General features: G+C 32.4%; 1 protein-coding gene across 2 annotated transcripts in view; it reads right to left on the bottom strand.

Annotated features, from left to right (window-relative positions):
* Positions 1 to 22,957, bottom strand: part of LOC111623134 (sestrin-3-like) — a 76,381-nt gene that overhangs the window by 7,640 nt on the left and 45,784 nt on the right. For both annotated transcript variants that reach the window (XM_023365616.1, XM_023365617.1), the window contains one exon: positions 22,647 to 22,676. In XM_023365616.1, coding sequence (XP_023221384.1) covers positions 22,647 to 22,676 — 30 coding nt within the window. The remainder of the gene's footprint in view (positions 1 to 22,646; positions 22,677 to 22,957) is intronic.

The raw sequence follows: 22,957 nt of genomic DNA, 5'->3' as shown, positions 1-22,957 counted from the left end.
TAAATTTAAACAAATGGTTCCTTTAACTGTAAAATTCTCTTTCAAAAGACAAAATGACCAGAAATAAAAGCATCATCCTGTGGCTTCAGGAGTCACCAGTTTGAATTTGAGCTGTAATCTTAACTTTCTATTGGTGGTTTGACTCATATGCTGAGCCCCACTTGCTATTCCCATTTGTTGATAGTTTGACCCAGGTATGTTGACCATCCCTTGCTACCCTGTACTGTGAGCATAACCAAACCCATCACAGGCAGTAATATACACAAACACACTAACTTTTCTTAGAATTTTAAACTACTTTTAAATTTAAACCTTTTGTATGTGTAATTAAATTATAGCTGTAATTTTGAAATAAGAAACACTGTTTAAACTTCATTCATTTGTTGCAGGCACTCCTATTTGTCACCACCTGTTATTCATTCTACCAGTAATTTACAACAGCATTCTTTAGGAATTATCTTTTTTGGCATGTCATTTTCGTGATTTTTTTCTACCTTAATTTAAAATAACTATACTAAAAAAAATAAATTCACTTTCTAAATTAACACACTATGTAGATAGATCAGCATTTATCAAGGAAATATTTACGAAAAAAACTAATTTTTGCTTGATTCAAAGCAAAGCAGTGCCAAAAATTAATGAAGCATCATGTCATCTATTCATAAAACTATCTTTGGCATAAACAGAGGTCAAGTATCAAATAATATTAAGTTACTTTTAAGATTTCATCAAGCTCTCTTATGATTCTATAGGATAATGAGGAGAAAAAAGTGAACATTTATATAAAAGGAATCAAAATACAGAAACATCAGAATAAATGTGAAAACAGACTAGTTAGCTGCATTCAAAAATCTTGCCTGTTCCATCATCTAATATTAATAACAAGCAATATGCCATTGGGCTATATAATGGCTATAATAATATATTTTATCGGGTTTTCATAGTGTTGTTTGTTAATAACAAGCAATCAATGTTTTAATATTTTATACTCATCAGGGATGAAGGTCACATGAATGCAAGTAATGATGCATCATGCTACCTCTATATACACCATTTAACTAGAAAAAATAAGGAAAAGTTAAAGATTGTGGATGAATCTGCGTGAAAATAAGTTATATACCAAACAAAACTGTTCTGCAATCCTGGGATATATTTTCTTCATTAATATGAAATTATTTCAGATGATCTGACAAATCTGCCTACCTACAGACAAATTACTTCATACTAATCATTAACTTAGCCAAATCAAAGTCAGATAATTCAGCAGATCGGTCTGTATTTTAATAAGGAGAAGTGACATCATTAGCATATTAATTAACATTCAAAATCAGTTTTATATCTTGCAATAAAGAAAGAATGCTAATTTGCAAATATGGATGATGTTATAGGAATACCATGATATGAGAGAGTGCAATTCAGGTCACACATTAGAACTTGTTAACATAGTGAAGAAAGATTACAGAAGAGTTTAGTTGACATTCTAATTTGACAAGGAAATTTGATAGGTAATTTATGAACTCGGAATCCTGTAGCAAGGTACAAAATGGTAGGAGCTATATCATCATCATCGTTACTGAATTTAGTGTCTTAGAATGCACAAATAATACAAATTTTCCTACAGTAACTAATGGTCCATCAATTAATTCATGGAATACTAATACAATAGTGTTTGTATGCAAGTGATGCTAGCTCTAGACCAGTGTTTTCCAACTTTTTCTCATCCCAGACAAACAAAATTATGGATATTTTTCTGAGGACCAGTGAAATCTTTTCACAGCTCTAGATGATACCTAACAAATATCAAGTGATGTAGTGCATAATGTGTTTACTTATTGCATTTTGCTAGTGACATCAAATTGAAAGAATAATTAAATGATTTACATCAAAAGGTAAGTATGTAAATTATTACTTACTAAATTTCTTTATTGCTATAAATTAGAAAAGTTTAAAGTGGCAATAAAAAGAATTTAATAAACTTGATAAAAATTTGAGAAAAAAAAAATTATAATACAAGTCTCAGTCTTGCCTATATAAATTCTTTCATTTATACATTTTCAAGTACATTAATTCATAATGACACCTGCATATAATGGCTGCAACATGCAAGTGATGGCAATTTGAATGTAGCTATTATATTTTTGTTAACCAAAAGCCATCATAAATAAAAAGTTAGCCAGCGGCAAACTTTATCACAAAATTACATTTTAAATGTTGCACGTTTGGTTGGTTTAACCAGTTTGTTATATTGTATTTAATGTCTTAATCTTAAGCTGAGTAAATCTAATGTCAATGGTAGCCTACAGGCATAACAAAAATAAGCATTTTAAATTCTTTACAAAACAGTTTTTTTAGATAATTTACCACAGTTTAACCTTATCAGTTATAATTTCCATAAATGGCAAGAAATAGTTTTGCTTGCATTGTCTTTTGTATGCAGTTTTAAAACACAAATTATGCAAAATGCTATTAATAATTTATAATTTTGATATATAAATATAAATAATTTTTAAAATACTCTTATACAAGAACTTCAATAAACTTTCATTACTATTGCAAACATTTTAAATATTTCAAAAGTTCAGATATTTTCTTCCAATTACAGAAGAAACTCAATTGCAAACAAATAATGTAGCCATATTTATGCTTATACTAATAAACCAGAAACAGTTTGTTAATCTAGATAAACCCAAATTTCGATTTAATTATGATCCTTACACTAATATTTTCAATTAAAATTGTTGCATACAAAATTATTAAAAGAAACTGCTACTGTCCACATTAATAAAAACTACTCATGCCAAACAACGACCATAAAGTATTAATTTATCATTAACATACAGGGTCTTCCAAAATGAATGCTACCATTTTAAATTACTGTAATTATGTTAAATATTATCTGAGAAGTATGCAGCATCACCAATCAATAAAGCAACTGTCCTAGTTTCATCTCAAATCTGCATTCACACATCTTTTTGTCTGCTGCTCCTAGGAAACATTGTAAATGAAAATGACAACTCCACAACAGACAGGGAGTTGTGTGTTTGGTAGTTTGCAAAGTCAGAACACTCTTCATTATGCAACACAAATGTTCTGCAGGAGCATTGGGAGAATGACGACAGATATGCTGTGGCAAACATGGGAAGAATTTGAGTGTTAGTTGGATGTGTGCCATGCGACACAGTGCATGCATCCAGAAATTGTAATATGGAAATGAGAAATTTGGATTGTTTTCCAATATTTTAATGTACTCTACAATGTTCTCAGATAATATAATTTCAATAATTTAAAATGGTGGCATTCTTTTTAAAGACCCTACACTAAGATAATTTGCTATTTTTGGGAGTTATATTACAATTCAGTTATAATTAAAAATATTCTACAAATTAGACAATTTAGAGATCTTGCAAGAGACACACAACCAGGATTAAGTACAGCAAACCTGGACAACTTATCATTATAGAATTCTTTTTAAACATTTTTAATGTATGGGCATGTAATAAATGACCAATACTCTCATAACTATAGCCCATAAACTTATCAGGAATACATACAGGAGATGCTTGCATTATTAACCATCTCTATATATCAAAAATAATTAGTTTTATATTTATTGAGTGTATTTAAAAGTAGAAGATATTAAGACAACAGTATTGAATCTATTGTAATATGCATTTTAGATGAATTAAACTGCTCCACAAAGTGCAATAATTCATGAAAATCGATCTTGGGATCATGGAATACACTAACAAAACAGTTTCACACCACTAAATCCCAGATTATAATTCTCAACCATCTTATTTTTCATGGAAAAAAAGCCATATATGCTAAATTCAAATAAAAAAAAAAAAACACAAAAATTCAGTTGTAAAATGGATATTTCAAATGACGACACATTGAAACAGTCCAAACAACATGAAACAATCTAAGTAATTTTTATTTTGATCCATTTGCAGATAAGGTCATTTGCATTCATGAACTCAAAGCTCAATCAACTGATTATATATAAAAAAAAATTTTTATTTCTGTTAAACATATGCCATTTTAATATACAGCAATGGCTTAAATCATTTTCTATTTTCAGTACATATAATCTATACATATTGAGTTGTATGAGTATATAATATGTTAATTATTAATTCCTGACCTTGATTACATAATATTTAAAAAGTGATAAATGCCAAATGTGTTATGAAAGTCACAAATAAAAAATTATGCAAATTCAAATAATTTTAATTGAGTGTTCCTACTCTATCTGAAAGTTATAACATTACAAATAATTTTTAATGAATATGATAAATTTCATCATTTAGGGATCTTAAATTTAAATTAAAATTTAAAACATCACTTTAAATTCCCTAAAAAATTCTTCGAGAAATATTATGTAAAATAAAAGTTTTATAATGATAATATTAATTAACATACAAAAATTTTAACTTAAAATTTGCAAATGTGATTCTTAAAAGAAATATTTCATTCTATAAGACAAACTAATTAAAAATCTTATTTACATGAATTTCAAAATTGCTAATTATACTACATAAAAACTATTTTAACAATTTTGAAAAACTTTCATTAGTTTAAGAAGTGATTTATAATTTTCATATTTGAAAATTTGGGCAATTGCAATGTTTCATGCAATACTACTTTAACGGCACGTGTGTATGACATAGCACAACACCACAAATCAGTATGGAATTATTAAAATTGTCCACTTGTGAAACATCTTGTTATTACAGAATATCAATCGATAGCATGTTGTTAATAAATTTACAAAGAACTTTGCAAAATTTTTATGTAACCTTTAAAAAAAAAAAAGAAGAAGAAAAAAAAGATGAATGTAATACCATGACATTCAGCTTTTATATTTTTTGATCTGTCATTAAAATGACATTGTTTTTTTTTATTTGTCTGTCTGGTGGAAGGGTTTGTTAAGGAATCGATCAAGCAGTGGCTCAAATCCTATTTTGGACTCATTAAAGTGTTTGAATTTTAATGGGAATTACTTGAAGAAGTAAGCCATTATATGTGAACTGTTCCATATCAACTTCAGTATGATGGCATAAAATACTTTAACTGAATCCACCAATTAGAAACTGAAACCATATGAAATTTGGATTTTAATCTGCAATCTGGCAAACAATACTAATGATAAGTTACTATCAATATATAACACTTGCAGTGTTCAGATAGAAAATAAATAAATATCCAAAAACTCTTCCTATAGTGAAATGTATTCCTTATTTAGTGGTTATTTTAACTTTCACATGTAGAAAACTTTTCTATAAATTCTTTATATATTTATTCAACATGTGCCCCATCAAATAATAGAATTTATATATGCAATATATACAACTGAAGATATTGTGTAGTGTCACATGCAACTGGTTGCATATGCTTACTCCATTTGCTATCAGTTACTTTGACAATAATTAAATCCTATTTAAACAATTATTCTTATATCTACTTTTAATATGCGATACAATTACCATATGCTGCTTAACAACTGAAAATAGTTAAATTCAATTGATTTATAGATCTATAACATTCAGAATTGTTAATCTCAGTAGATTGTCAAGCAGATAAAGGACAATTAACAGTTATATCAACTCAAGCTGTTGATAAAATCTGGAAGTCTATCACACATGAAAAAATCTCTAGAAACATTTTAGATCAATATACATTTCAAATTTCTACAATAATGCCATTGAACCAGTTTTGAAAATTCGATAAGAAATCAAAGTTTTGAAATGCTTTCAATGAATTATAGTTAACTAATGGAAAGTTATGTCAGAGAGGAAGGAAGGAGCAAATTCTCCCGAATGTCCACATCCTGTATGCTTACAATTATTGACACCGATTGGAAATTTATCAAAGCAATAAATTTAAAATTCATCAAGTTAATTTTAAACTGCATTAAACAAATGAAAATTACTCAAAACTTCAGTCTATATTTAACTTTATAAAAATGACGACAATGTAAACTCAATATATGCAATTTCCTATCAGAAAAATAAACCAGAAAATATTACAAATGCTAACTCCAAATGCAGTTTCAAGAATTAATTAATTATTAATAATGCTAGATATTTAGCTTTAATTTAAACTGTATAATTTAAAAATGTTCTCACATGCTTCTATAGCAAGCCATGCTTTGCATAATTTTCACATATCACTTGAAAGAACAAGTTCAGACAAGAAGAAACATCAGTCTGATGTTCCTTAAGTAAAATGATTTGTGTCACATTCGGAACTCTGAGGAAGTTTCATACATTGTCTCAAGTGTAATAAATAGTATTTTCGTAGAATTGCTCATTAAACTACATATATCAACGCAGCCAAACAAAATGTATCAGAAAATTCCTACAATATAACATGTGCATTAATTCTGTGGTTCCATGCATTATATAAAACTAAATTACAATTATTTTTAGATCTAGTAACTCAAATTTAAAAAATAGTTATAAAATATAAACTTAAATTAATTCCATTTATTTTAAAAGACTGAATTTATATCAAAAATTTTATTTTAGGATTTTTAAATGCTACAGGAAAGAACTAAAAAACTTTCAGCAGGCAATAAAATATTTTTAGGATATGAGAATAAAGTATGGCACAAATCATTAGCTATAAATTTAGTATACAAGTTTGATGATGTGTACAGCATGATGCAACAGTACGACGTGTTAACAAAGACAAACCAAAATAGAAAATCAATACAGTGCTATGTGATTTTATAAAAGTTCATTAAAATGAAATTTATATGATGTAATTAATAGACAAATAATCCTGTCTGAATCATCAGCATAATAAATTTCAGATGACTTATCTGGAGTGGTTTAAAACAATGTATGAGAACATGCTAAAAATAATTATTGCCGTTATCGCAGCTGTGCTAAATGAGTGCAAAAAAGGTATTTTACACACAATTCCTTAACAAAAATTCAAGCAATTTTTAGGTCTTACTCATACAGATTTCATCATACAACAGACAGTTTTTCCAACTTAATATTTTTTATGTAAACATTTTTTCCAACAACCAAACTTCACTACAATGTTAGGTAAAACTTGTAAGTTTTACCTAAGCATTTTTTTTATATGACAATGTTTATTAGCAAGGATGATGCAATTCAAACCTGCAGAGACTAAACCCGAGACACCTTGCCGAATTCCACGTTTCGACGGACACGAGTCTCTCCGCGAACAATATCTTCCTAGCAACAAGACATTACCTTCGCAGACCTTGAAAAATGCCATAAAATTACGGAATCTAACATAAAAGTCTAACCCTTCTCCGAAGCAAAACCAGACACGTCCCATCTCTCTGAGCCCTCTCTAGAAAACATTTTTTGTATCATAGTTTACGGAAGAATAGAACATATACTGTACAAGTTCTTGACATAGGATGATGCAGTCTGAGCACTCGATCACCATCCTGGATCTCTAGCATCTTTGATAAAATTATAAAACAACGCACTACTCTCTTCCCAGAATGAATTCTAACGTAGGAAATTCAGAAAGTACGGTTCTAAATTTAAACCCCGAACGAGGGGGTAATAAATGAACGAGTCATAGTGATGGAACGGCAGCGGTTCGGGTGGGATATCGATTTAGTAAAGGTAGTAAAAAGGTAGCAAAGTAAGGATTCCTCCTGGAAAAACACAAAAGTCCATCACGATGGCAAAACGGCACGATTCGATTCGAACGGAGCACGATCTAACCCCCCCTCCGCTAAAGCCAACCGGCGTGATTAACAAGCGAAAGAAATAGCGGCAAAGGGAACGTGCCGCGACATGCACGCACCCCCCCGGACACATCTCGAGGGTCGAGGATCACTTTGAGAATTAGTATCATCGGTCAGTGGGTCTTACCTACCAAAGACAGTACGGGAAACGGGCAATGCATCGTTACAGCCAATCGGCTAAGAGCCTTGTTGCTAGGTCGGATGGCGAACGGGAGGAGAAGCAGGAGCGAGAGAGAGATAGACGGACAGACACACGCACTTACATTCTTGTCACCTATCTGTCCCATGCCGTCGTTCCTCTTAGTGCGGTTTTCTACGGCTTCCACAATCATACGTAGTCGGGCCGTAATGCCAGAATCGTCGTAGAACTTTAGGGAAGATCTAGACGAGGAGCGAAGACGAAAGTCGAACCATTCCTGATCGAAACACGAAGCGAGATAAGACACGAACGATTACGTCCGACGGCCTAACAACAGCTGACAGACCAGCTGACGTCAGACGTGGAGAGTCGACCAATGGGAGAGTTCGGTGGCGCCGACGTCCTCCGCGGTGTCACGACGGATCCACTTTCGAGTGGAGGGGAGGAAGGGCGAGCTGTCAAAACGGGGTTGGGCGATTGCGTCACCCGTGAGGCCATCCGGGGGGTGGGCGAAGATCGGACGACTGTCGGAGTCGGAAATTTTTAAGAAAACAGTCGGATTGCGCGTTGGCGAGCGTGCATTCGCACGAGAAGCGAGAGTTGAAAATTTCTCTCGTCGCACGCGAGAACACGCGAGACGTGAGTGAGGTAGTTCCGGGTGCCCGCGATCGACTGGTAGCTCGGTAGGTCAAAAATCTCGGTGGTGGTAGGTAACAGCGACTGTTGCCGACCGCCCGTTCGACCAATGAGGTAACGGTTGGCAGCACCTACAACTACCAATGGCGCGAGTGCCGCTTGTTGCTAGGAGGTGCCGACTTCTCCCTTTCGAAGATCCTACTTTTGTTTATCGCATCGGGAGGACGATTCGGTAACCGGGTTCAAGTTCCACCGGGCCGACCTTTCTTCGACGGACGCCGTGCCGATGTGGGTCAAGGGTTAAACCGGACGCGAGGTCTCATAGGAGGGGGGCGAGGCGAGACGTCCGGGTCACCTTCCGAAGTATCGAACTTCCGGAACCACCGTTTTGGCAAGCGACGGGGTTAAGAACCGTCCTCGCGCATGGCAAAACCTACGGATGCCGACCGTCTTCCCGCAATGGGGATTTTTCTACTACCCCTCTATTGCGGACGTGGCCCTTATCCGCCGATTTAAGTAGATAAAAGTGGCATAAATCCTCTGGCGAGATTATCCGGCCGGATAATCGCCATCCGCGTGACGAAAACTGCAGCTGGAGCGGGTGGTGGTCGACGCCCTTGCCACGGTGAAAGACGTCATCTGTCACTAGGTAAAACGACTAAACTGGGACGTGCTTGTCGCTACCGTCTCACCTACACCAGAACCGTCGACCCCTCTCCCGTTTCCCTTATTTTCGGTTGGAGAATTCCATAAATTTCCCTTTTTACGCGAGGATGCGGCACCCGTTCTAATCCGATCCGCGACCCTACTCGACGATTAATTCGGGGGTTCCTCCCACCCGTCTAAAGTGGACTGCGACCGTCACACACGCTGGCTATCGACCCGCGCCAGTGCTCGGGGGTAGGGAAAATAGGGAGTGCCCGACTTGAATAAGGTGATAGCTTCTTTGCTGACTAAGACCCCTTCTATCTATCCTGGATTTTAAATATCAGTAAGGGGAAGTGGAGGAGATAGCTCCGTATATAAACTTTTTTTTTCGGGTCGCCAACTGAAAACTATGGCAGCAGCACAGTACCTTGTGTGATCCTTGACTAATCTAATTATAGGTCGACCTTTTTTGTTACTTTTTTTACTCTCTTCTCCGATTGTTAACGCTTTAAAGTAGGTGTCGAGAAACTCAAAACGTCTACATTCAATCACAATTACTTTCTAGATTTAAAACACCTCGTTATCTATAAATTCCGCTCCTTCTGCGATAAACAACGAGGTGAATCATTCGAGAAACTAGTTTCCTACCCCCCTCGATAGCGTAACAATCAAAAATCACCAAACAAGACCCATCATGATAGAGGAAAACCGATCCGAATGCCGATTTCGGGCGCGTAAACCAATTAAATTTTCCAGTTAATAATAATAAATTCTATATTATATTAATTATATTTTATAGTTGCATTAAAAATAGAGATGCTAACCTTACGTTGAGGTGAAAATTTTCCTTATTAGCCACCTTTTTTTATGGCTAATTTCATTCATGCATTACACATAAACGTTCAAAAAACCATTACTTTGATCTAGTTACAAAATAGAGACAGGTTAATGATAACCCTTTCCAATTAAGTATATTTCCTATATTTTTATTTACATCTAACGGTGTAAGGTTTATTTTTAATTGGTAAAAATGTCGTTAAACCCACGCGCAATTTTGCAACCCCCTATCGACGTAAGCGCCGATATGCAATAAGAGAATGAATGGAGTCTTACACAAAATCAATGTATAGAAGAAACTCTGAAGCTCTTTAAAAAACACTTCATTCACTGCCGAAAATTGATACCTGTGATGAAAAATAGTGAATTTAAAGAATTGGATTTATTCACACATTTTTCTGTAGGGTAAACGAATTAATTTCCATTCAGTCAAATCGCTAAACTTTATTCCCTTCTACTTTCGCGATGTAACTGGACACTTTTTTCCCTGCAAATTATCAATTATTTGCACAATCGAATTTTGCGAATTAATCCAGAAACTGTACACCTTAATAATACTGAGAAATATTTATTAAAATTAATTATAACATTATTAAAACCGGTATAACATTTCTACGCGCGTAACCAGTAATTGATAGATAGAAAGTGACTTTTTTGGATAAAAATCTTCTTGTGTGACAGAAAGTGATTAAAATATTTACAATTTTATAAGAATATTTTAAACTTTACACCCAGTTTAAGTATTATTATTATTCGAAATTCCCTATCCTCTCCTATATACTGCTACAGTTACTACGCCAAGTATATGATGATATATATATCATCATATACTTGGCGTAGTAACTGTACTGATGGAGGAAGTTCTAACAAAAATACAAGTTATAAGACTTATAAAAAAACAGAGATTTTTCTTAATACTTTTATATAGATTTTTTTTTAGTTTTATCAAGTTTGAAGCTAAAAATTGCGAGTCCACGACGACACTTAAAAATTTCCTGGGTTACTGGGACACCCAAATAACCTTGGAATCAGTACTTAAACATCCGATTATTCTGCAACGATAGCTATAAAAATGAATGAATAAAAATGTCCAAACTGGTTATATTATGCCGAATGAACCATTTTTAGTATGTAATTTATTAGTAATTTCTGATATTACCAGGTATATGTGCATTTCCCTTGCACGTGGCGCTAAATCTATTTTAACACGTGATCGTTTACAAATTTCATAGTCATATGTTTATACACGTACAAATACAATTCTTATTTTATAGTTATAAGTTACAAGTTGCCTAGAAAATGAATTCATAATTCGCCATTTTAATTACAAGTTTTAATAATATGCCATTGGCTCGCTTACTTAATTGCTTGCCATCTAGATGCACCAATTGATACTAAACAAAAATATTAAATGGCTGAAAAGCCCAGGTAATTAAGGCGTCATCCTAATTAAGGCTGCTATACCACCATGGGTTAATCCTCAAAGGAGTAACCATGCATGCCTGATTTTGAGTCATTCCTGGATGTGTGGGGGAGAAAATTTAACAGTTTCGGCGAACTGTACCGACCACCTGAGTAGAATCGGCCATATTCTTTAGGTTAATTCTCAAAGGAGTAATCATGCATGCCTGACCTTTATAATTCTTGGTAGTTTATGGGGTACATAACAGTATGGGGATCGGGGATCGCATCAGATCTCCATCTCCACGAGGCCCATACATCCAGCGCTTTTCTAATATATATTTTAAATATAATTTCACGCCATTTTTCGCTTTTTCATGAAGAAAAATATAATTATAGAATAATGTTACGCGGCGCGATTAGAAATCCTTCAAGACACTTAAAAACAATAGTAAAACCCAATTCTAAATCAGTTATAAATTGAAAAGTATACTGTATTTATAAAATTAATATTTATGATTTAACTTTTATATTAAAAGAAAGAAAATACAACGAGCGTAAAGATCATTACACAAAAGATTTTAACGTTGCCAAATAATATTTATGGAAAAATAAAAATTAGCAGCATTGTCAGCATGACTTTCATCTCGCATAATATAAAATCTTGCGCTAAACAGGGGTCAATAACGCAAAATCCATTCTGTCCGGATGAAAATATTTATATAATCGCTGTTTTTCATTATAATACGAATGTTAATGCTACTATAAATCCTTAAATGTAATTACTTTATTGAAATCAAAATAATTTAGTTTTAATCATTTTAAATCATTCCAAAACAGAATAAATAAATAAATAAATTCATTATAAACAAATACAATCGTGCCAGAACAATTTCGTATCATGTCGTTGCGCTGACTTTACTCTCATTTCTGAAACAATGGCCTAACCTTGTTTCGATTTTTATTGCTTATCTTTTCGACTACTTTAATAATTTCTCAAACACACAACATTGCTGATAAGAAATGTTACATAAATAAAATGAAATTGGTAAATTGTTGTTTAACTACGCAAAAATTATTAAAGAATTTCTGAAGATTAATGATTAAATATATTTAAATCAATTTTTACAATTTTCTTTTAGACGAATCTTGTGTCCTTCACGTATGAAAATTTATATTTTTACATGTAAAAGACACTTTGAATCTCATTCAACCAAAGAAGTAATCAAGTTGCAAGGCCACAAAACTAGTCTACGAATTTACAATACAATATCATTCAAAATTTTCCATATACTGTATTTCTCTCTCTCTCTTTTTTTCTTTTTCTTTTTTTTGAGAATTTAGACTATTTGCCTCTTCTGATGAGATTCTTCAGCCCATGGTTTCCATTACGGGAAACCTGAGATTAGTTCGAAATGGACATTCTGTCTTGCAATGAAACCATTCAACCTGACGGACGAGTGAAGGATAGGAAAGAGCAAGGATCCACGAAAAGACTGATGAGTAAAAATCGAATTTGAACCATGCGCCTTTGTGATGACGAAGTATTTTACAAACGAATAACCCATGAAAATTGGGCATTCCTGGGGAGTTGCTCGCCCGGATTCGATTCCAGGTCCTCAACAGCAGTAAGCACTGAGAATTGGATTGGATTGGATTTAATGGCTCAGTCAATGCAACGTGTGAGTGATCTACCAAAGGGGATGCCTTTCTATGGGAAACTGACCCTTATTTAGGCATAAGGCACGAAGAAAACTGAGCAAAATAGACACCAGCAGAGTTTAAACTTTAAATATTTTTAGATAAATTCAATAAAATAACTATTGGTCTTTAAAAATGTCAGGGTACTCAGCTGATCTCCAATCCATTAATTTCTTTACAACACGTTCTTTAATCGAATACGAAAATTTCTAAAAATAAATATTAATAAATCGTTAAAATGTCTACGTACAGAAATCATGCAATTAATTCTAAAGATAGGAAAGAAAAAATCGGTTACTATTTTTATTTAGAAGATAGTAACAGATTTTTTTTTCGAAGCAGCATCATGTTGCATCACTGATAGAAATACTATGCAAGCAACACCACCCTCAATACATGATGCAATATGTTATTTTTGTTTAAAGCCAAAATTCATGCACAGAATTCAAGAATTTCAAGAGAATTTTTACATTTGTTCCGTTAATCCTAAGATCAATGAAAAATTCTAATGATTCTGCTGGTCAAGCACATCGCAGCACTCATGGAGCAACTCAACAATGTTCATTTTCGTGATTATCCGCATATTTATGGTTTTATTACACAGTTAAGAATAAAAAATTAAATTTGATTCTATTTGGACCTAATCCCGCTTTGTTTTTTGTTAAATTAGTGATCTTGGGCCAAATCCAAAGCGAACAAAAAGGTTAACTTATCACCTAGAGTCATCATTACTACTACTGATCTTGATTATGGTTTGGAAATTATAACACAGGGCATTCAATATTGCACGGTATCACTACTACATACGAGAAGGCAATAAGATCTACATAGAAACTAGAACAGGATGTGAATATCAAAGCGGGCAACAGAATAAGAATTGATAAATTCAACTCGATATCAACAAAATGAACAACTGATCTAAATATTGATTTATCACTCGAGTATCTTATTGCTCTGTGTGATAATGCTTAAGTATATTTGATTGTCTGTGAAGTAGCTGGAAAATTATTTAAATCTTTCATTATACGATCTGATAACGAAAACTGGTAGACGAAACCACTTAAGATTTTATTTATTTAGTTTCTGCGATCTGATTTCGCCTCAATGATCTGTTTCTATACAGTAATATCGTGTCATTAACGACCTATTTTATTATAAAATATCACTACTGTAAGTTGCTTTTGATACTAATCTCGCCCTTGACAACTACGTTATCTCTCCAACTTTAATATTTATAACAATAGAAAGTGTTTGGAACCGTTTCTTTATGTATTGAAGCCGCTTACAAGCCACATGTCATTCATATTTTTTCTGGTTGATTTTGTATGCATCATGAAAACTTGCGCTTCTTCTCAATGGAGCAAATTGTATCATAACTCTTATATTTTCTTTTGTTAGAAACTAGTTTGTTGTTTTCTTTTCCAAATGCAGAAGCCTGTCTCACTCCTTTGTAATAAAGAAACGTTCTAACTCTCCTTGAACTTCTTAGAAAACTTAATTTTATGCAAGGAAATGTACTCCTGTATTCAAATTAATCTAAACTGTTCTCTTGTAGATGCTCTCAACAATATCCTGTAGGGAATAATTAAGAAAATTCCGATATTTTATTTTCTGATAAAGTTTCTTTGGACGTCTAAACTTCTTTCGTAAGAATAAGCAAAATTAACAATTCTGAGAAAAGAAATTAGAAATTATTCGTAGAATTCATTCATTATTTATGATTAAAATTCTCTGATAAATTTGCTAAAATTTGCTTTCAGAGTAACAAAGCGAAATAAATATATTTATCATCAAAATTTTCATTAACGCAATGTGTAGGGCCCGAGAGGGATGAAATGGGGCCAACGTATTATAAATGCGAGGCCCACTTCCCTCTAAATCCATTAAAAATAATAAAAGTTTATTTTCATATTTTTTACATAAAACACTAAATTTTAGAATTCTTTACGCGCAGGATCCGAGCCAAATGAGCTAGCATCTTCATCCGTGCTTATGAAATTGAGTAAATTTGATAAGCAGAGAATAATTCAAAATTTCGCTAAAAATGGTCACGAATAAACACTCTAAATTTGCCTTTTGACACAATTTATCACGATAAAACTTGACTCATTTAAATAAATAAGTCAAGATAAATTGATAAAGATATCAGAAGGCAACGTATAATATGGCTGAAATTAACACACAACCCCAAATTCATTATTCACAAAAGAAATTTATCAGTATCAGTTATGTTACGGTAATAAAATAATCGAGTTTAATCAATTGAAAATTAACAAAATTCAGTAATTGAGATTAAGTAATTTCCTGATAAAAGCACTGATTAAGCATTACGAAATATGTTATCTTCAATGAAACTTGAGCAATTCATTGCATTAGTGAAATAAAAAAATATATATCGTTGACGTAGGAACTAACGTAATAAATAAATTTTTTAAAGTAATTTTCTATCAATTTTTAAAAATATTTACTAAAGATCATCGATAAATTGACTGATTATTTACTTTTATAAACAATTTATCAATATTTATGCAGCAAACAAAATTTCCTCCGATAGTTCGACATTAAATCTTGAAGAATTCCAGAGAAGTTCAAGCGAAATTCATTAATCTAACTGAAACAATGTAGAAATTTTCAAATTACAAAGGGGTATGTCATATACAATGTAAACGAATGAAGGTGGATCCAAAGCAGGTTTTCTTGGCAGATGTATGCCAAGGTTGCATCATCCAGCGGGAGAGCATTAGTAAATTTCAAAGAGGTGCAAGCATGAATATACTCTGTCGTGTGCCAAAAGGGAATAGGTCCAATTCGGTGCATAGAACCTTAACGGGTTTGGAACAATGCATCTGTCTACATTTTAATTTATTCCAATTAGTATGGTTAACGCGTAGACAATGTAACAAGTAAAATTGCAAAACTCGATTGCAGCTCGAGTGACAAAGAACTTATCGGATTAACAGATTAAAAGGGTTTCTCCCTCTTCTTCTAAACGTGTGTTTATCTGATAAATTTTACACACATTAAGTGTATCTAAACTTGAGATTTTTATCGTCTAGTTCGGATTATTGTGAAATTTTGACGTATACTACGACGTTTCAGAGATTAGTTAAGAGAATCAATGTAGTTTTCTTCGTAAATTTTCATTTTCGCCTAAGAAAACTATTCGTCAATGTTGCTAAATTATGAAATATATTTTTAATTTAAACCTTAACATATTTAAGCATTTTTAAATCCATTTTCACGGGAGAAAAATCGATATTTTTTCACTTAAATCATCATTTTAAATCTTCAATTCTTCTTCTGAACTTCGAAAAATGAATAAAGAATTATCTAATTTTACCATTTCTTAATGCTTCATGATAAATTACAATCCAGCATCCGTTCGTCTCGTAAACTTTAACATCTCGACAAATGAACGTATAAAATGTACTATAATTCTAAATATATGCTACAATCTTGCTGCTTTTGGGTTATATTAACGCATACAAATTGTCTTTCTAGAAATCTTCAGATAGAAATCGTAAAACGTGAAGGTCGCGTAGTTCGGAAACTTCTATTTATCATATGGTTCAGATATGAATTATTTGCAAGTTCGTGACGGGTGTGGTTACGCGATTTAGCGCATTATACTGTGTGAGAAATTATCCAAACATCGCCGTTTTGACCATGAAAAATAAGATTTTATAAATTATAATAACCAGGTATAAATGTTTATAGAACGAAGATGTACTGAATAGAAAAATTCCATATTAATATGCATTAAGCACGCTTAAACAAATTCATCATTGTTGGCGAATGTATAAAAGCGTTATACGTTGGTGTTGATTGGAGCCTGTACAGTACACCCCTTAGTAATAGTGGACATGACTCAGACAGTTCGATCAATGAAACACCAGTCAGAGTATGGGATGATTCTTACGACCAGATCACTACGTCTGGCTTCACGGTCAACACTCCACTATGGTTGCTTTGCTCTTCCATCCACGTTGTCTAGCGTGGTTGCTGATCCTTCACTGATCATCTTCAAATGTCACAAAAATATTGTTAAAGGAACAACTGTGCTAATTCTGTAAGATAATTACCTCTTCAGCTCTACGCAAAACTAGTGATGACAAAGCAGATATATAAGACCACTTTTCAATGTGTCACGTGTCTTCTTATTTTGGGTATGGTCAAAATGGATGGTGAGTATTTTTATCTAATTATTACTCTATCAGATGATACTCCAGATGCTTATTTAGCGCGTGTATATTACTCGAAACTCGCACGTGTCTAGTTTAACTTGTATTTTACTCTCTTCTTTGTTAGGGTGCCTTGTACCGTGTTATTAGTCATCAACAATCGCGATCGATTCGTACAAAAATATTTATTGATCTTTTATAAAATTTAATTAATTATAAACGTGAACATTGTAGAAGATAAATGAAAATCCATTAGTCTTATCTTTCTTTATTTTTAATCGTTAATTTTCTTCATTAATAATAACTTTTAATAAAATGTAACGGTGTATGTACATCTATCTTATATTTTTCAACGAATTCTAAACTAATTCATTTCATTAGTAAATTAAAATTTTTAATACTTTATTTCATTTTTTTGATTATATTTTTTATATTGATTTCACATAAATATAATTAATGACCCGTGATATATGAGATAATTTTTAGATCAAATATACGCTATATATAAGTACATTATGTGATTCGGTGAGAATAAAGAAGATTTTATGATGAAAATTGAGCTTTCCTTTTTTAAAAGATTATGAAATATTAAGTACAAGTTGTAGATAGTTTATCGCGACGTTAACAATGATATATAAAACTAGTTTTTTTTCCTCTAATCGTTTAATCTTTACGGTAATACAAGTACAGCAGTCACGGTAGATGCACGTTTTGTCAAATTGTTTATCCCAGGAGTTCAATTCCTTATTGAACCTATATCAAGGCTACCAACATATAAATTTATATAGCCCATACTTCACATGTGAATATGCTTCATTAACTACTCTATTCTTCATCTATCTTCTTTCCAATGGCAATACTTTATTTTAAACTTTTTAAATTCCAACGATTTATATTCCTCTGACTACATTTCAAATTTTTATTTTTACTCAATATTTTATAATTTAGTTTAAAGTAAAATACAATTTAAATAATTGAAGAAAATATGATATGAAATTTATTAATTTCTTCACAAGATTTAATTGCGTGTTATAAATTATAATATGTAAAATAATTAAACTCATTTAGTAAAATAAATTATGAAATTTATCAAAAGATAACCATTATATTTGTTAAATTAGTGTTGCATATATGTGCATATACAACATGATATTTAATGATTTCCTTTCGTAATCATAATAATTATCATTTGACGTATGTAGCTTATGATCATTAATCTTTCAAAATATTCCTTCATTTCAACTTTATCCATTTAAATATTTTTCTACAAGAAAATAACGTTATATAGAAATAATGTGAATTCAGATATACAGAGGAAAAACAAACAAGAATTTATATATAAATACATCAAATTTTGCTCCTTCATATGATTGCTTACTAAAATATTAATGGTCATCCAAAATATAAGATATAAGCTTAAATATAGTTTGTTAAATTATTATTTTTGTTTACTTATTGCAATTTCCTGAGAACTCAAGATTCCAAACTTCATTCTCTTGCCTCTAGGCAAGGTTAACTTATTAAAAATTTCTCATTTTAATTAAAATACAGGCAATAATATACGATCTAAATGTGTTATACATACAGTATATATGTGCTATCTACCAATGTATAACGATTATAATTGAGGCTAACCGATAAATGACTCATCAAACAACAAAGCGTAAATTTACGGAGCTTATTATTATGATAAATAGATTGCACATCTATTTATGGTTCCATACTGAACATAAAGATGAATCATCATCCAATTCTGCTTTTATTATTATTTTTTCTACAAGGTTAAGTTAAATGAAAGCAAGCTTGTTGAATAATTTATGAAATNTATCCAAACATCGCCGTTTTGACCATGAAAAATAAGATTTTATAAATTATAATATCGAACATTTTAAACAAAGAAATTCTTTTTTTTAGAAAAAAATGAATTGATAAGCTAATTACAACGCTGACAGAAAATTGCAATAGGACATACATAAGTTCTGAATCACTTCAGAGCCTGGTAGATTGTGATTTAGTTCACGTATTTTTTAATTTATTAATAATTTCATGAGAAAAATTGCCTTAGTGAAGCGAAATATCACTGCTTTATCGCATATTATACGCATCTATTTCTGAATATGTCACGTTATTGGTACACATTTACATATAATACGATCAGAACTAAGCATTTTATCTTTTATCATCATCCGAATTAACTTATTTGAGGAATTTATTTCAAGTTTTTGGAAGGAATTTCTATAATATTTTAAAAGTCTTTCATAAAGAAGAAAACGTCATCTGGCATCTACTACATTGATGAAAAGTAGCTGAATCTGTTTGATAAATTTGTTATTGCAGCTTATGTAAAATCAATACCGAACGAACTGAATGTTAAGGATAAATTTAGATTCTAAGAACATTCATACAAAGCAGCTGAATCATCAAATCTTATAAATGATTAAATTATTTTCTTATAGATGCGTCCAACATTTTCAATAATACCTCATCCGTTCGTAAAATGCAATTATTTATAAAAGAATTTTGTGAATATATATAATATATAAACGATATTATAGACAGTAATCAGACTAATTGAAATATAAATAAAAAAAATCAGGTTGCAAGAAGAGGTTCCATTTTTATTCTGACAAGAAACATACGGCAAATCAGATGATTTTTATCATCAAAAATATTATTATTAGCTTTGAAAAGAGCTTACTGATGTTTTATAGGGAATCCTTATTGATCTAGTATACCGTTACTGTCACCTTAGTAACTAAAACTACTCACTAATAAAGTTCGATAACACGAATCAAATTGCGATTTAAAAAATAATTCCCTAATGAAGTATTCTTCTGTAATTATTTTCACATTAAAAACGTTTTAATTCTAAATATTTTAATAATAAAATCAATCTACCATTGAATTACTTCTCTAAAACGAAGGACCCAGGATCAAGAGTAGTCTAAACTATGCAAATTTCCATACAAATGTATACATAAACCGAAATTTAATTTAATTTTTATCAAATATTTAAATTGTCTGAATTTCATACTTTAATCTTAAAATGTTTCCTTATGCCTCTTGCAAATAACTAGAAACAAGGGACTCTTATAATCATTTTTGGCTCTGCTCTATGAGAATTAAGAGGGCCTTTTTAATCACATCCATCATGGATTTGGCATGCCCACAATGGACAGAGTGGTCCTCGACGTATCTGGGGCAGACCATTCCAAAAAATTACGGGATTGCTCGCTTGAATTCGATTTCGGGACCCCCAGAGCGATAAAATGAGGTCTCTTGTCTAATCTGTGCAATTTATAAACACGCGAAAGTCAAGACCCCGTATGTAAGGCTTATGGGCCTTAGATATAGCTGCCTTGTCTTCCCAAATAGTAGCGAGAATCTCAAATAATGCATTGCCAAAATATACTTTATAATCTATTCTATATACAGTATACTAATTGCAGTCGACATTTTGCAATATTTTGCTATCAATATTGAGCAAATAAATCACCATTGTTGATGTATACGAAAACAAATCGACGATTAAACTCTAGAACTCATTTACAAAGTCCCACTTGGATAACCTGCTGATTCCAAGGACATGTTGATGATTCACACAAGCAGAAATCAAATTTTTCGTGTCTTTTGGAGCGAAGTTACAGCAGCTTTTCTTATTCCATTTTTCATTGGTCGATTTTCTTCACTTTAACAGGAGTTAGAACCCCCTAAATGGCATCTTTCCAAAAGAAGAATCGGCACAGATGCTAGACAAACGATAAGCTTAAATTTCTATAGTAAACAACATAGAAGTTAGCCTCCAAAATGACACGTGCCGTCAGTTGCATACGTTAAATAGCTCGATTCTCCACAAAATGAATGTCGTAGTCGAAAATACTCTAGCCCAAAATAACTTAATTTTTTAAGGCAATCATCATTGCTCTTCTGTTAACAAAAATAGTTTTTAAAGTAAATTTAATGCAACAACTAATGATACATTTTTTTCTAAAATCCATTCAGAAGATTTCTAATTATGAACTGAGAACGTGAATTTTATATATAGAAGAAGGTACACGAAACTCTAGAATCAATATTGCAACAAGGTTCGACATTGCATCAGACTCGGTTTTTGCACTTAAACGCTTGCAAAAATCGAATCTTGCCAAATTACAATATTATTTTCGATCGAAATTGACAAATTTTTAAGTAATTTCACACATTTTATTGAAATTTTCAATTTTCTTCGCGAAACACCACCACAAACGAAAGAAAACTGAATCCCTGACTCTAACACCATCTTGTAAACTGATGAAATTTCCATAAGAATACAGCTAAAACAATTAATGAAATGACGACAGGAACGTGTCTTCTATCCTCTTTTTTTGCCATCATTTGATAAACACAGTTCTTTTCACTGCTTCAATAACGTATGGAACTGTTATCAGACTTATAAGAAAGATTTTTTGGGGATTTATATTCATTACAAATTATTTCGGGACCATAAAAAGTTCTACAATACCAAACTCGGAGCAGACAAAGGGAAAAAAATGGAATGTTTTGTTCCTCTGGAAATCAGCAATAGAAAATTTTTCAGGGCAGAAATATTTAAGACTAGAAAAAAAATGTAAAATTGATGGGAATTTCAGCCAAAAAACAAAACTGATACTATCGAAGTTCGCACGACCTTGACCGAAACAACTCTCACTTTCTATCCCATCACCTGTTACCGAATAGAAATGTCCACGAATTAATTGATCCTCAAATTTTACGCTGTTTACAATCCAGTTTACTGCATTATTTTACATTTTTATACTTATTTAGACATACAAACACGTTGCTCGCGAGTATCCGAAACGTCAACGCGTATTGGCTGATGCTACATTGATAGTCGGAGTGGCACACTGGTAAAACGCCACCCGGCAGCCGAAAACGGAACTAATTTCTTTTTTCCTCCCCTCAGGAGACCGTTTTAGAACCACTTAAACGAAGCGTTATCTGCCAAACGTCATCGCGATGTTGATTGTTTTCTAGCCAATTACTTACTTGTATCTAAAGACGAGGGGGTGGAAACTTACGCGAAGCGAGCGCTAGTTTTACATCCCCCGCAACGACCCGGAATATCCACGATTTATAAACGTTAAGAGGGGCATTTAATTTCACGCATTTATCCTTGAAATTGTTTACCAGGCCCGAGAAATATGCTATGAATCCACGAAGAGGGGAGGAAGAACAACTACATTTTTGTGTAGCTTTAAATTAATAAACAAGCTCGACCGGAAGTCGGCGTTGCACCGGATAAACAAATGGGTGTCATATTAAAGAGGGAGATCAACGCTTAACACTACATCGCCACCTATTAACGAAAATTGTTACTACTTACTTCGGGGTTGTCCGAGTAGGGCGACAGCACCTGACAAAAGAAAGAATATGACATTAATTTCTAGTCTCGGCAGCTCGTTGTATGGTCTTAAATGACAAAAAATGGGGCGCTACCTCGGTTTGTTTTCTCGCCATTTACTAAGTCTTATCCGGATAACAAGCGACCGAGAAAAGCCAGCTTGTTTTCTACTGGGCTATTCTTGACGTTTTTGGCAACTTAACGAATCCGGGGATAGAAACGACGTCGACCGAACGGTTAGCTTTTGGATCTTTGCTCTTTTTACCCCCCTCCTAACCGTCAATTTTCAACGC

This window comes from Centruroides sculpturatus, unplaced genomic scaffold, assembly GCF_000671375.1.
Source record: "Centruroides sculpturatus isolate CEXI.00-Female unplaced genomic scaffold, Cexi_2.0 scaffold136, whole genome shotgun sequence".
In the NCBI taxonomy this organism is placed as follows: Eukaryota; Metazoa; Arthropoda; class Arachnida; order Scorpiones; family Buthidae; genus Centruroides; species Centruroides sculpturatus.
This window is presented reverse-complemented; position numbering and strand designations above follow the sequence as displayed.